General features: G+C 40.0%; 2 protein-coding genes across 5 annotated transcripts in view; both read right to left on the reverse strand.

Annotated features, from left to right (window-relative positions):
• Positions 1-16907, reverse strand: part of AGO3 (argonaute RISC catalytic component 3) — a 131206-nt gene that overhangs the window by 8721 nt on the left and 105578 nt on the right. For all 4 annotated transcript variants that reach the window (XM_032387865.1, XM_032387884.1, XM_032387874.1 and 1 more), the window contains 4 exons: positions 15544-15738; positions 15072-15206; positions 12173-12274; positions 409-608 (listed from right to left, as the gene is read on the reverse strand). In XM_032387865.1, coding sequence (XP_032243756.1) covers positions 409-608; positions 12173-12274; positions 15072-15206; positions 15544-15738 — 632 coding nt within the window. The remainder of the gene's footprint in view (positions 1-408; positions 609-12172; positions 12275-15071; positions 15207-15543; positions 15739-16907) is intronic.
• LOC116621906 (dynein light chain roadblock-type 1) lies at positions 9041-9705 on the reverse strand. Its single transcript, XM_032387933.1, has one exon. The coding sequence runs from the start codon at positions 9644-9646 to the stop codon at positions 9356-9358; it is 291 nt and encodes a 96-aa protein (XP_032243824.1). The 5' UTR covers positions 9647-9705; the 3' UTR covers positions 9041-9355.

Below are 16907 nucleotides of genomic sequence, written 5' to 3' on the forward strand. Positions count from 1 at the left end.
TTATTAACTCGAGGCCAATTTTGTCTTACTTCTCTCGCCTCCCCAGGATTGTTTAGAAGTAAAACCCAGGCGTACTATCATTTTGTCTATCAGCAACAATCTCTCCCTTGAATTAATTTGGCAAAGGAACTAAATCACTATACCATTCTAGTACTAATAAGCCTAAAGTGTACATTTTAATGGGAACCCTTATTTTGGGCAGTCAGTTCGCCTATGGCTGCTTTTCACATGGATCACTGACTCCTCTAACAGTCTTTGGAACTTTAATTCTAAATAGCAGTACTTTATGGTGAACAGGAAGGAAACATACACGGAAACACTCAAGAGAGATTTCTCAAGAAAAGTCCTAACATGCCGACCATACTTGCATTTGAGTGGAAATCTCTATTTGTTGTGTTTTTATATTACCTGTCATGTTCTTTGTCCACGAGATGATATCTGGCTCTGAATGCTACCAGGTGAGCATAATACGCTGGTGCAGGTATAGAAACAGATCGTGTACAGCGCACATAAGTGTGGCAGAGCTGGTAAGTTAGCAGCTGAAGTTCATCTGCAGTGAAGCAGTTATCATCCCATAAAACATGATAGTGTGAAGGACGGCTGGTACCCTGTAGAGAAGGCCATGGCATATTCTGTTGCTTTTCTTTTTTTTTAAGATTTTATTTATTTGATAGAGAGACACAGCTAGAGAGGGAACACAAGCAGGGGGAGTGGGAGAGGGAGAAGCAGGCTTCCCGTGGAGCAGGGACCCCGATGTGGGGCTCGATCCCAGGACCCTGGGATCACAACCTGAGCCAAAGGCAGACACTTAACGACTGAGCCACCCAGGTGTGCCCCATATTCTGTTGATTTCTAAACTTTTTTTTTAAGATTTTATTTTTTATTTATTTGACAGAGAGAGACACAGTGAGAGAGGGAACACAAGCAGGGGGAGTGGAAGAGGGAGAAGCAGGCTTCCCGCAGAGCAGGGAGCCCGATGCAGGGCTTGATCCCAGGACCCTGGGACCATTACCTGAGCCGAAGGCAGAAGCCTAACCGGCTGAGCCACCCAGGTGCCCCTGCTGTATTTATTTATTTATTTATTTATTTTTAAAGATTTATTTATTCATTTGACAGAGAGAGAGAGAGTGAGAGAGGGAACACAAGTAGGGGGAGTGGGAGAGGGAGAAGCAGACTCCCCACTGAGCAGGGAGCCTGATGCGGGACTCGATCCCAGGACCCTGGGATCATGACCTGAGCCGAAGGCAGACGCTTAACGACTGAGCCACTCAGGCGCCCCCCGATTTCTAAACTTTTAAATAAATACTCAGCACAGACTAAGTTATATAAAAAAAATAGCTTTTGTACATTAGTAAAATAAAACATATTCTAATTTAATAATTCATTAAAAATATTTAATTGATTCTGGGTATATATCCAAAAGAACTAAAAGCAGGTACTCAAAACAAATATCTGCATATCCTTGTTCAAAGCAATATTATTCACAATAGTCCACAGGTGGAAACAACCCAAGTATCCGATGATAGGTGAATGGATAAATAAAATGTAGTATACACACACACACACACACACACAAGAAGAAAATTCTGACACATGGATGAACCTTGATGACATTATGCTACATGAAATAAACCAGTCATAAAAGGACAACTATTGCATGATTCACTTATATGAGGTAACGAGTAGTCAATTTCAGAGAGACAGAAAGTACAATGGTGGTTGCCAGTGGCCAGGGGAAGGGAGAATGGGGAGTTAGTGTTTGATAGGTACAGAGTGTCAGGGAAGATGAAAAAGTTCTGGAGATAGACTGGTATGGCTGCACACAATGTGGATGTACTTAATGCGATAGGACTGTACACTTAAAAATGGTTAAAATGGTAAGTAAGTTGTATGTTATGTAATTTTACTGTAATAAAAACCCCAGAACATTTGGTTGAGTTCCTCTGTATTAGTTACTATGTTAGTTAGGTACTGCAGATTCAAAGAAAAAGTCGACAAAGTCAAAGGTTTCCTTTCTTTTGGAAAACATAATTTAGTAGAGGAGATACAGCATCTATAATTATAAGACAACTAATAAAAGCTATAGTACTACTGGCACTTAGTCCTATATGAGAATACCAAAGGAAGTAACTGTTCTTCACCAAGGGGAGAGTGAGTGAGATCTGGCCTTGTTTGGGTGGTTAGGGTGAGGGCACACCAGAGAGAATAAACAGCCTTACCAAAAGCACAGGGGGCATAACATTTCATGGTATACTTGGGGAATACCTAACGGACCAGTATGAGCAGAGTATGGCGCATGAGGAAAAAAAGCGAAGCTTTAAAGTAAAGTCTGGGATCAGACTGAACGACATGCTTAGGAATTTGGACTTTCACCTATAAGCAGCAGGGAAAGTACTGCACAGTTCATGTTTTTTGACAGGAGAGACTTTAGGTATGATGAGATTGGAGTCTTATAAATATAATAGTAATAACATGGAGGCTGGATTAGAAACAGGAAGAGATTGAAAGCAAGGGGAGCACCTAGGAGGCTGCTGCATTAGTTCGAGCATGAGATGATGAAGGTCTGAAGTAAGGAAATGGCAATGGCAAAGAAGAAAAGGAGAAAGATGAGCTAATACTTTAACAAATATTTGAGCACCATTTGTCAGACACTGTGCAAGATTCTGGGGATAAAATTCAAATTATTACCAAATCTTATCTTCCTCAAATTATACACTCATAATGCATTTATATTGTACATTCACACATTTCAGTATTTACTGAACACTCACTGTATGCTGTATCCCATATCGGGTGCCAGGCACACAGTAATGAATGAGAAGGAGATATGGATGTGAGCTCTGAATGATAAAGGAGGGCTTGTGAGATGGGGAAAGAGCATTCCAGGTACAGGGAAGAGACAGGGCAAAAACCCTACCTAAATGTGATTCATTTGGTTCTCTATCACTGTTCTTGTCCCAATCACAATCATCTTTTGCCTGGACTATGTTAACAGACTCCTAGTTGAGGTCCCCAACACCACTTTTACTCCCCAGTAGAATCTGTACTTTAGTAAGAGTGAATTAACACACACACATACACACACCTAATAACATGAATGTCCTTTTAATGACTTCCTAATGCACTTTGACTAAAATCCAGGTTCTTATCTCTGCCCCAAAGGCCCATACATCCAGCCCAGGCTGGTCTCTCTAACCTACCTTAATGCTGTGGTCACAGCCTTATTTGATTCCCTCAATGGATAACGTTTTTTTCCACCAAAGAGCCTGTATGTGCCTCTGGCAGGAATTTTCTTCCCCCTTCTTGGCTTGGTTAATAACTCCAATTTACTCCTCTTGATCTTATCTTAAATGTCATTTCTCAAAGAAGCTTTTTGTGATCTCCCAATCTAAATCAGGTCCCCACTAAAATCTCTCTTCCTGTCTTTACTTTTCCTTTATTGTTTTTATCCCAATTTATAAATATATATTTGTGAGATTACTTACTTAGTATATGTCTCCCCCAATAAACTCTAAGAGGAAGGGACTGTATTTACTTGTTCACTCTGTGTACATGGTATCAACACCTATCTTCTAGGAGGTAGCCACAATAAATATCTGCTGATTGAATGGGTGAGTAGTCTCTGCTTTTTGGGACCTTACAGACTACGGGGAGAGGAAGAGAAACAAAAGCGTGGTTACAATGTTGTCTAACGAATGCAACAAAGAGGTATGCATAGGGTGCTCAGGCAGTGCGGAGGACCGGCATTTGTCTTGGGGAAGGATATAAGAAAGGCTCTGGGAGGAGGTGATGCCCAAGATGGGTCTTAAAGGATGAACAGTAAGTTAGGGAAGGAATAATTAAGGTAAGGGAGCAACACGGGCAGGAGAAAGTTGAGAACTACCTAAAAACAGTTTAGAGTGGCTGCAGTCACACTGTGTTTGTGTGTGTTTGTGTATGTGAAAGGGAGGAGATAATAGAGGAAGAGAAAAAGAGAGGGAAGGAGGAGCAGAAGGGAAGAGTGGGAGAAAAAAGCAAGACAGATTGAGGGTGTAGCAGAAGTAAAGGGAGTAGGATGCAGACATCAGGAATTGAGTCTGTATGTTGTCCTAAGAAAATGAGACTTCACCTTAATGGCTATGTAGCACGAAGTAAATGAATGACAGGGTCTTATCTATGTTTTAATCAATCTGAGGGAGAATAGATTAGATGAGGGCACTTAGGATCATTTTGCAATTGTACAGGAGAGTAATAATGAGAGCTGGAACTAAAGTGCAGATGAGAAGGGTCTGAGACTGAGAAGGTAAATTCTACAGGGCTGAGGGGTTGCTCAGATAGGGGTGGCAGGTGAGAGGGCGCAGTCAAAAGGCAACCTCAAGGTCTGGAAATCAGGAGAAAAGTTGTGTTTGTAAGAAGAGATTTCAAAGTCATATAGATTATTGAAACTTAAAAATTTAAACCAAACCAAGAACAAAGGGAAAGGCAAGACGAAAGGAGAAAAACGTGTGTGGAAGTCAAATGGCAGATGGTGTCTATGAGTGAGTGACAACAGTCTCAGGTGTTTAGAGCTCAAGGAGCAACAGTGTCAGGCTGCTGTAAATTGAAGAGGAAATAACCAACGGTAGTCTTCTCTGTTCTTAACGTAAACATTTTATAGAAGTATAAATATATAGAGAAAAGCCCATGGACCATAAGTGTACAGAATGAGGACTGTTCACAAAGTAAAAATAACTATGAAACCAGCATCAAAATCAAGAAATTAAACATTAACTGCAACCATGAAGCCTCTTTCCTGGTCACCACACCCTACCTACCCTGCTCTTGGTAACCGGACTTTTCACAATATAGATAACATTAAAGATTATGTCTCCTTTTGAACTTTATAATAAATAGCATCATAGGTATGTGCCCTTTGGGTCTGATTTCCTTGGTTTGACACTGTGTTTATGAAATACATCCACATTGCTGCATCATTCTCTTTGTTGTAGAATATTCTGTTACATAAATATACACTATTTATCCAATCTATTGATGATGGGCATTTGAACCATTTGTAGTTTTTGGCTATGACCAGTGCTACCATAAACATTAATGTACTATCTTTTGGTGAACACAGATACACATTTCTGTTGGCTATCCTGGAGTAGACTAGATCCTGGGTCATAGAGCATGCATATATTTAACTTTAGTAGATAATGACAGTTTTCAAAAATGGTCATGTTAATTTACACTCCCACTGGCAAAATGTGAAGTTTCAATTGTTCTATATCCTTATATTATTTGTCTCTTTAAATTTCAGGTGAGTGTCTTTAGGCTATTGTTTTAAGAACAGTTTAGTTAAAAATGAAAGAAAGATATGGGAGAAAAACTTGAAGGGAAATGGCAGGATCAAGGAACTGTATTTTAGGACGGGGCAATTGTAAGGTAAGGGAATGGAATCCAGGAGCTTCAAACAGACTGAAGATACAATAAAGAGGATAACTGGTGAACTAAGACCAACTCAAGGCAGGCCAGAGCAAATGTGAACAACAGCACATATTGAACCTTTTTTCAGGAAAGAAAGGCATGACTGACAGTATAATTTCTTACTGAGGAAGGGGTCATGTGCTGAGTGTTGGTGCAAGGGAGCAAGGTTAGGGACCCATGGAAAATGGCAGTAAGAGCTAACAAAAGGGGAATCAAAGGACTGTTAAACAATAGTGAAGGGTATCTTTGAAGTTTTGGTGATTTGTGTTAGGAAGTTATAATTTAGGACACTGCCTGCTCTGATTCCTGAACGGGGAGGATTTATCTCTTCAGGAGAACTCCCTCTGGAGGCTCAGAGGGGTCACATGCTCCACCCAGTTGACACGTTTCTTTCTTTCTTTTTTTTTTTTTTAAAGATTTTATTATTTATTTATTTGAGAGACAGAATGAGATAGAGAGAGCATGAGAGGGTCAGAGGGAGAAGCAGACTCCCCGCCGAGCAGGGAGCCCGATGTGGGACTCGATCCCGGGACTCCAGGATCATGACCTGAGCCGAAGGCAGTCGCTTAACCAACTGAGCCACCCAGGCGCCCCCAGTTGACACGTTTCTAACAGTATGTCAAGTGAGTTTTTTTTCCCCCCGCTGCCCTGGAATTTCAACTAAGGCCCAAAGCAGAGATTAAAGACGCTAGGCATCCCACAGTCTAAAGAACTACCAATCTTTGGAGCCAGCCACCTCCCCTCAAGGGCTCACTGAGAGGAGCCAGTTCAGGACAGGTTTTATCATTACTACCCTGGCTCTGGCCTCTTCTCACCTAACCCCTATCCACCCAGTAGGGGAAGAGAGTGATTATGGGTTTTGTGAAAACATGGAATTTTAGTTGTGAGGAAAGGTATGTTCTCTCCCATGAAGACACATAAGGGGGACTCGAAGAGAATCCATTATAAAATAAGAGCCTGGGGTGCCTGGGTGGCTCAGTTGGTTGAGTGGTTGAGTGTCTAACTGTTGGTTTTGGCTCAGGTCGTGATCTCAGGGTCCTGAGACCGAGCCCCACTATGGGGTCAGTGCTTGGTATGGAGTCTGCTTGAGATTCTCTCCTTCACTTTCTCCCTCCCCCTTTGCCCCTCCATCCACTCATGCGTGCTCTCTCTCAAATAAATAAAATCTGTTTTATTTAAATATATATAAATAGATATAAATAAAATCTATTTATTTGAGAGAGAGAGTGTGCATGCATGCAGGCATGAGCTAGGGGAGGGGCAGAGGGAGAAGGACATGCAGACTCTCCACTGAACGGGGAGCCCCACGCAGGGCTCAATCCCAGGACCCTGAGATCATGACCTGAGCCGAAGTCAGATGCTTAAACAACTGAGGCACCACATAATAAAATCAGATAAGAGCCTGCTGGAAAGGGAGGCTATTAGCTCAGGCCCCAGTTGGACACTTTCTGACCTCAGAGCCCACAGGCCCCCTCTGCCAACTCCACAGGGCTGGAATGGTGAGAATTCCTGGAAAGAGTTTTGGGAGCCTAGAGGAATGAAAGTGAGCAGAAGAGCAGGAGCTGTGGAGCCCACACAATGGGATATGTAACCTAATGGAAGAGTCTATACCGTTGATGGGGCCCAAGAAAGACACTGCTGCCCTTTGAGGGTCCTCAACCCTGAGGCTATGGCATCAGAAAGAATCAGAACAGACTACAGAAAGGCTCCTGTCAGCTCCTAACCACCAGCAGGCTGGCAGTCAGGAATACCAGATGAGTGAGAGTCCTAGAAGGAGGAGGGGAAAGAGGGATCTCAGAGTCAGGCCATGGTCCTCTCCTCTTCTCAAAGTTACCAGGACTAAAGCTCTGGCCTGTCCTGGGCAGATGAAGGGTGGAAGGGAGTAGCAAGCTTTGACTTCATTTATAAATTTAAGTTTTAAAAATGAGTGGGAGGGGTGCCTGGGTGGCTCAGTCGGTTAAAAGTCTGTCTTCGGCTCAGGTCATGATCCCAGGGTCCTGGGATTGAGCCCCATGTTGGACTCCTTGCTCAGTGGGGAGTCTGCTTCTCCCTCTGCCCGCCCCCCTCGTGCTCTCATTCTCTGTCTGAAATAAATAAATAAGGGGCACCTAGGTGGCTCAGATGGTTAAGCGTCTGCCTTTGGCTCAGGTCATGATCCCAGGGTCCTGGGATCGAGCCCCGCATTGGGCTCCTCGCTCAGTGGGGAGCCTGCTTCTCCCTCTTCCTCTGCCTCTCTCCCTGCTCATGCTCTATCTCTGTGTCTCAAATGAATAAATAAAATCTTAAAAAAAAAAAAAAGAAATGAAATAAATAAAATCTTTAAAAAAAAGAGTGGGAATTTTACTTCAAAATAAAATGGGGAAGGGAGAAAATAACACCAATAAGACCAATAAAAGTGTCAAGAAGTTATGGAATTTGGCTAAAATGTTGTTGAAGGATCTGTTAATCACTGATAAAAATAGTGATATGAAAAAATAATCTCTTATACTGGTTAGAAATGACTGGATTTTTAATTTTAGCTGGTAAAAAACAAGACTCCTGTTTTTGATCTCTGGGAGTTTGAAAATTCTAATAAAGCTAGGAAGATGTGTAAAAACCATCTTTAGTCCTTGTGAAATATTCCTGGTTATTTGCTGACTAAAGCAAAGTTTCAATTTGGTGTCCTAAAGGAAAACTGTCCCTAAAATTTCTGGTTAAATAAACTACGAAATATCCTGTCTTTAAGACCCATGATGACCACTTGCGTATCAGTGGTATCCAAAAATTGTAGAGTGAAAAAATCTTTTTAACCAGCATTTCCAGAATTCATCTGAACAGAGTATCTTTTTTTCTACTCTACAATATTTATTGAGAAGTCATAGCAGTAATGTTCTGTGGGGTACATGGATGGAAACACTAGGTTAAAAATATGCGCTCCTTGGGGCGCCTGGGCGGCTCAGATGGTTAAGTGTCTGCCTTCGGCTCAGGTCATGATCTCTAGGTCCTGGGATCGAGTCCCACGTCGGGCTCCCAGCTCAGCGGGGAGTCTGCTTCTCCCTCTCCCTCTGCCTCTCCCCGCTGCTCATGCTCTCTCTCTGTATCTGTCTCAAATGAATAAATAAAAAAATCTTTAAAAAAAAATATGTGCTCCAATTTTACAAATTTTATCTCTGGAAGGTACTTTTAACTTTTGTTTTGCTAATTGACTGTTAAGCACCCACAGTGAAAATGTACAACATTGATTATTAAGAGGAGCCAGATATAAGAACATAGATAAATGAGTGGGATAATTTTAAAGCTGTAAGAGTGAAATGGGGGTTAGTGTACTTACAACATACAAAGCTTTAAGATACAGCTGTTCAGTACAGGACATCTTCCTGCAACTTGTTTTATTTTTATTATTTTTTAAAGATTTTATTTATTTACTTGAGAGAGAGAGAGAGACAGAGCACAAGCCAGTGGGGAGAGGCAGACTCCCCGCTGAGCAGGGGGCCCAATGCAGGACTCGCCACGGGGCTTGATCCCAGGACCCTGAGATCATGAACTGAGCCGAAGGCAGATGCTTAACAAGAGCCACTCAGGCACCCCTGCAATTTGTTTTTTTTTTTTTTTTTTTTTTTTAAGCATTTCAGTTATTTTTAGTTAAAGAAAAACAGCCTTTTCCAAGGGTGACAAAGTGAACTGAAGGTCAGGAGGAAGTAGGGTGTGGGCTGCTCAAAGCTCTTGCTCCAAAATCTGGAGGTGAGGAAAGAAGGCCCTCCCAAGGATTCAAGGGTGATTGGCCAGCAGAGGGATTGATGACTTTGGTCACTGGGTTGGTCTAAGTAGGCTCTAAGGTGATTTCCACCTGCCAGTTGGTTGACATGATTAAACATTATTATTCTTGGGAGCTATTAAATTAAGGAATGATGCAGGGAGCCAAGAGACTGGCTTATTCAGTTGGATTCTGAATCACAATCAGGAAATAGTCTTTATCTGGTGCAACCATAATTTCATTTTTCTTGGAGCGAATTCGCAGGAAGGTGAGGTCATTCTGGGGGTCGATTTCACGCACTGTGCTCCGGGCCTTCAAGATGAAGTTGTGCATGAGGTTGGCATACTGTGTGGTGGTGGGATTGTCCATGGTGCTCTTGATGGGAATGCCTTCTGTGTTCACCACGATGATGCCCTGTACTCCCTTCTGGCTCTGAAGTCGCTTCAGTGTCTCCTCCACCTCTGCCATCTCCAAACAAACGGGTAGCTCCACGACCCCGGCACTCCCCCCCTGCAATTTGTTTTTATCAAGGGCAAGTAACCTAAAATAGTTTTGGGCTACATTCTCTCAAACATCCAAGGAACGTGGATTCACTGTGCTGCTGGAAAGTTTAAGAGGCACTGAATTAAAGCTTACGTTCCACTAAGTAACAAAGCTAACAAATTAACAAAATGATTTTATGAAAAGAATAAGACTCTTAAAATTATTTAACTGATTTTCCCAACACCATTTGTTGAAGAGACTTTTTTCCATTGGACATTCTTTCCTGCTTTGTCAAAGATTAGTTGACCATAGAGTTGAGGGTCCATTTCTGGGCTCTCTATTCTGTTCCATTGATCTATGTGTCTGTTTTTGTGCCAGTACCATACTTTTTTTTTTTTTAATTAAAGATTTTTATTTATTTATTTGACAGAGACACAGCGAGAGAGGGAACACAAGCAGGGGAGTGGGAGAGGGAAAAGCAGGCTTCCCGTGGAGCGGGGAGCCCGATATGGGGCTCAATCCCAGGACCCTGGGATCATGACCTGAGCCGAAGGCAGACGCTTAACGAATGAGCCACCCAGGCGCCCCCAGTACCATGCTGTCTTGATGATGACAGCTTTGTAATAGAGCTTGAAGTCCGGAACTGTGATGCTGCCAGCTTTGCTTTTCTTTTTCAATATTCCTCTGGCTACTCGGGGTCTTTTCTGGTTCCATAGAAATTTTAGGATTATTTGTTCCATTTCTTTGAAAAAAGTGGATGGTATTTTGATGGGGATTGCAATGAATGTGTAGATTGCTCTAGGTAGCATTGATATTGTCACAATATTTGTTCTTCCAATCTATGAGCATGGAACGTTTTTCCATTTCTTTGTGTCTTCCTCAATTTCTTTCATGAGTATTTTATAGTTTTCTGAGTACAGATCCTTTGCCTCTTTGGTTAGATTTATTCCTAGGTATCTTATGGTTTTGGGTGCAATTATAAATGGGATCGACTCCTTAATTTCTCTTTCTTCTGTCTTGTTGTTGGTGTATGGGAATGCCACTGATTTCTGTGCATTGATTTTATATCCTGCCACTTTACTGAATTCCTGTATGAGTTCTAGCAGTTTTGGGGTGGAGTCTTTTGGGTTTTCCATATAAAGTATCATATCATCTGCAAAGAGTGAGAGTTTGACTTCTTCTTTGCCGATTTGGATGCCTTTTATTTCTTTTTGTTGTCTGACTGCTGTGGCTAGGACTTCTAGTACTATGTTGAATAGCAGTGGTGATAGTGGACATCCCTGCCGCGTTCCTGACCTCAGGGGGAAAGCTCTCAGTTTTTCCCCATTGAGAATGATATTCGCTGTAGGTTTTTCATAGATGGCTTTTATGATATTGAGGTACGTACCCTCTATCCCTATACTCTGAAGAGTTTTGATCAAGAAAGGATGCTGTACTTTGTCAAATGCTTTTTCTGCATCTATTGAGAGGATCATATGATTCTTGTTCTTTCTTTTATTAATGTATTGTATCACGCTGATTGATTTGCGGATGTTGAACCAATCTTGCAGCCCAGGGATAAATCCCACTTGGTCGTGGTGAGCGAAATAAGTCAATCAGAGAAAGACATGTATCATATGACCTCACTGATATGAGGAATTCTTAATCTCAGGAAACAAACTGAGGGTTGCTGGAGTGGTGGGGGATGGGAGGGATGGGGTGGCTGGGTGATAGACACTGGGGAGGGTATGTGCTATGGTGAGTGCTGTGAATTGTGCAAGACTGTTGAATCACAGACCTGTCCCCCTGAAACAAATAATACATTATATGTTAAAAAAAAAAAGAAGAAGAAGAAGATAGTAGGAAGGGAAAAATGAAGGGCGGCGGAAATCGGAGGGGGAGACGAACCATGAGAGACTATGGACTCTGAGAAACAAACTGAGGGTTCTAGAGGGGCGGGGGTGGGAGGATGGGTTAGCCTGGTGATGGGTATTAAAGAGGGCACGTTCTGCATGGAGCACCGGGTGTTATACGCAAACAACGAATCATGGAACACTACGTCAAAAACTAATGATGTAATGTATGGTGATTAACAGAACAATAAAAAAATTTAAAAAAATTATTTAACTGAAACTTAAAGCTGTAAATCTACAATTAAACTCTTTCACATGCTCAATATCTGCCAGTAAATGCCAAAACTTTGTAAAATATTATTATCAAAAAGAAGCAAATGTCAAAGGAAGAATCAGGTATATTAAATTTTTTGAAGTTTTAGGTTAAACTGAGGACTCAGTTTGGGGAGATTCATTCTATTAGGCTACTTATATTCTGGTATTTTCATAGAAATAAGGCCCTAACTCAAGGTAAAGAAGGGGAAGAAATTTATTTACTGAGAGTTTCACTTCAGTGAAATGTGGAAACAATTTGGAGTGCAGAGAACAGTGTTTTTTTCTCCTTTTTCTGAGATTTAAAAAAGATACATAAGAATGGAAGTTCCTGAATTAGAACATTTCACCCACAGGGCAGGCTTACCTGTATTCCAGCATGGCTACAGAGGTAAAAATCAAACTCATATGGGTGTGTAATATCCGTATCAACTGTTGTTCCAGCTGGGATATTGCCACTTCTTCCAACCTAGATTTGTTTGGTCAAAGTTTAAACAAACAGGACAAAGGTAAAGAATGTATCTGAAAGCACTTTAAAAAAATATATAAATATATATAGGCTGATCCCCCGTTTCACTACTTTCAGCTTCAAATATTACTTGAGCAGGCATTAATAGCAGAGCTTATTCTAGTCCTGGTTCCTATTCTTACATGTTGCTGAAAGTGAGAGCTTATTGATAAACAACAAAGAGTTACTAAGTGTCTACTGGTGCTTAGCTAGTAGGTGATCCCAATATGGGTGGAACACTTAAAAAATTTTTTAAAAATTACTTTAACTGCTCCAATTTATGGTAACTGGGAACAGCAGGTACTCTTGGAATGTGTAATTTATGAAAACTCACATTTTCCTTGGAGAACACTGTATTTTTAGAGAGAAAGAATGCTGACAATAACATCAACTGTAGTCACCATTTGTTAACCATATATGGGCCAGGCACAAAACATACATTATTTCCAATCAATAAATTCCTGTTAATTAGGTATTATTCCCACATGTTCGGGAAGCTTGGGCTCAGGAATATGAAATACTTTGCTGAACAGCACACAATAAAAGGCAGAACCGGGAGTCAAATACAGAACTGGACTGCAAAGGCCCTATTCCTCTTATTTCATACTAGCACTTCAACATCCTGTAAGGAAATCTGTACCATGCATAGCTATGATGTGAATATGAATGAAATGGTTCAAAATTTCTGATAATGAAAGGCTTCTAATAAAACACTTTAAAATGCATATGTATACTCACCTCTACCTCTTTATCCCTAAACACATTTAAAATCAGTAATTCTAAGTCTAGATTTATAAGGCTAACAAATTAAAAACCATTTTACTACTCATATATTCTTTCTGCATGTGAGGGACTACTATCAGGTAGTGGCTTGAGTTATAGCTGTGTATACCAGTTAGCCTTCACCAAGTACAAAACAAAAATAGTTCATAATCAACTAAATTATGCTTATTCTTAATACATAAATCAAATTAACACATATAAAAAGTTTTACTCTACTTAGAGAAGTAGCAGAATGGGTTCATATCACAGCCCCACCAGTTTCTAGTTGGGCTATTTAGGGCATGGTACCTTACCTCTCTGTGCCTCTGATTCCTCATTTATAATTATCTCTCATCTATTAGTAGTAGTATTTAGAACAAAGGTGAAAGAGAAGTAGACGAATGAAGGACTAGCATGACTAAACATCAGATGCTAGTAATCATTAAATCTAACTTAGGTTTTCCTAATCCTACTGTTGAAGAAACATTTGGTTTTCTAGGTACAAAAATGTACCCAGTAATTCGGGGTCAAACGCCTTTAACAACCAGGAGGCCATAATAAGGAACTCTCACTACTGCTATTAGAGAGGTGCTATAAGACAGTGATAATGAGTACTCTGGAGCCAGGCTGCTTGACCCAAGTCCTCACTCTACCAATTACTAGCTTTATAACCTTGTTCTTTAACCTCATACGCCCCAGTTTCTTCCTGTGGAAAATGACGATAATAATAGCAAATACCTTACGGTGTTGTGAAGATTAAATGAGTTAAATTTATGACACGTACCTAGAACAATGTCTGCTATTATGATTTCTTTTCCTCTATTATGACCACCATCACCACCACTCTACAACTACTAGCCAACCTTTACTGAGTGCTTAGTATGTGCCAAGCACCATTTTGGATACATTACATAATTTAATTTACTTAATCCTCTTAACAACCCAATAAAGGAAAATACTAATATCACCCAAACCTTGTTGGGAAGGAAACAGGCACAGAGGTGTTAAGTTACTTGCCCAAAGTTACACAGAAAGTGTAACCAAAGGCTAAATATATACCAAAGCAGAGATACACTCCTCTCTGTCTTTTCTGTTGACCCCTTTTCTCCAAGGAGACACCAACACTTGCAATCCTCGGATTTCTCTGCTCCAAGGTTTGAAAGATGGGGGCCAAGACTGCTACTCGCCTACGCTGCATGTAAACAAGAAGACAGATTTCCCTAGGTATTTACCCCTCCTTCTCTAATTATAAAAATACAGTCATACTACAAAATATAAAAAATAATTCTGTGGGGCGGTGCCTGGCTGGCTCAGTCAGCAGAGCATGCAACTCTTGATTTCAGTGTAGTGAGTTTGAGCCCCACACTGGGTGTAGAGATTACTTAAAAATAAATAAAATCTTAAAAAAAATTCTGTGAATTTTAAAGGACACATTATTTAAAAGTTGCTTTGCATGAATTTCTACTAATCATTCTAGAAAGTTCCTAGCTTTTTAAAAAAACTAATTTTTACAAGATATTTTTATTTTATTTATTTATTTATTTATTTAATTAATTTATTTATTTTTTTGGTGAAACTGCTCTATTGGACAATCCAAATACTGTTTTTGGTGATTCACCACCAGGCCAAAAGAATATCCACAGCCCCCAAATACCAAATGCTGCCTGCTACAAGATATTTTTAAAAATAAATGCACCTTTTCCCCTCTGAACATTTAAGACATACAGGAATAGAAAGAACAATTTTAAAACTATGAGTTTCTTCACAATAACAAAAAGCATTAACAGGATTTTGAACACTTGGAGTGTTAACAGAAATTCCAGGAAGTTAAAAAGTAACAACTATTTTGATGCTTCTCTACTCATAATGTGGTATGCTGAGATCTACTACTATACACTGGAACCCGTGCTGTTGGCAGACAGCCTTTGTTTAGTGCTCTATGAACTATATGAGATAAGCTTGTTTCATAATAGTATTACAACAGATGTAAGATTACCCTTTCTGTCCTGTCAGCACAAAATAATCGAGTGTGATGTCTCTTCTGAACTACAATGTAGGTTATTCCAGGTTGATAGTCTTTCTCCAAACTGATGCAGGCTTCTCGAATTGCTAGTAGTTCATAATATAATACCTAGAGGAGATGAAATGGAAAGATTTGACATAGTCAGCTGTTCTCTTATATATACTTCAAAGTAAGATCATGATTTAGTCTTAGGACTTCTTAATCTTATCACTTTACAGCTAAATATACTTCTCTATTCCATTTTAACTATTACCAGAGCATGATTTTAGCAATCAAGGCTTACAAATCCATAGTAAACATCTTAGAAGAGATAATCTAAGAAGTATCAAATTTTGACTTTGGGAATTCTCAACCTAATTAAGACTTCTAACCTCAGAACTAGACACCATATTATAAACACAGTATCCGATTTAACCACAGTATAATGAGATCCCAGGCAACCAACCTGCCTAAACTGTCCTTCTGAAACACCATCCCGATAAAAGATGATACGAGTAGGTTTGAACCGAGTTGATTTATAAAACTGAATGAGAAGTTCTCGAACCATGGAGGCCAAGTCCTGGATGATCTCCTGTCGGGGTCTCTGAACTCTTACTGTGGCACAGTATCTGCTTGGGTGGGCATCCATACTACCTACAACCTAGGTTGGAAAAAGTAAAGAAAAATAGAAATTAAGACAATCAAAACTACATCAATATGAATTTTACCACAATAAAAAAAATGGAAAAAAAGTACATGGGTTTGATTTAAATTTGTATTTTATTACAACCTTATTATTTACTTTGAGAGTAATAAAAGTTCATTTTTAGTTCATTTTGAGAGTAATAAAAAAAATCAATAATTCCCAGGGGAGAACAGAAAAAAAGACTCAGTATAGGGTTAAAAACTATTTTCTGGGGCGCCTGGCTGACTCAGTTGGTGGAGTGTGTGACTCTTGATCTCGAAGTCATGAGTTCAAAACCCACATTAGGTATAGAGATTATTTAAAAATAAAATCTTAGAGGGGCGCCTGGGTGGCTCAGTCGTTAAGCGTCTGCCTTCGGCTCAGGTCATGATCCCAGGGTCCTGGGATCGAGCCCCGCATCGGGCTCCCTGCTCCGTGGGAAGCCTGCTTCTCCCTCTCCCACTCCCCCTGCTTGTGTTCCCTCTCTAGCTGTGTCTCTCTCTGTCAAATAAATAAATAAAATCTTTAAAAAAAAATAAAAAAATAAAAAAATAAAATAAAATCTAGAACACGGGTACCAATATTAAACCTAAGATTCTGAATAGCATCACCTAACTGCTACATATTTTGTCTCATAAATCCAAGAACACACATACATACTATACCCAATACAAATATTCCCAAACCACTTTACCCCACTTCCTCTTCTACATCCCAGCATATATGTAGTGTTTTTATTGGCTACAAAGCAAATGTGGCAACATTAAAGGATAGTTTAAAAATATAGAAGATACACAATTTTCCTACTTTAAGGGAGCTACCCTAGAGAAAACCATCCATCTACCCACATATCCTTTTAGTATGCATCCATCAACATTCATAGTTTACATAGTTCGATCAGCATGTACCAAACACATTAGGTTATATCACCAAAGTTTTTCCATAGTCTTTCCCCATCGTTATGACATAGTCTTCAAACATTGTTTAAATGATTGCATTATATTGCATGTGCTAACATATATTTTAATAATTCCACTATTAGCATGCATTTCTGAATTTCCTCTCATATAAATTATACTGAAGGGAACCTCCTCCTATTTTTTTTTTTACAATAAGTTCTCAGAAAGTCAGTAATCTCACTTTTT

The sequence above is a fragment of the Phoca vitulina genome, unplaced genomic scaffold, assembly GCF_004348235.1.
Source record: "Phoca vitulina isolate PV1807 unplaced genomic scaffold, GSC_HSeal_1.0 scaffold2, whole genome shotgun sequence".
Taxonomy (NCBI): Eukaryota; Metazoa; Chordata; class Mammalia; order Carnivora; family Phocidae; genus Phoca; species Phoca vitulina.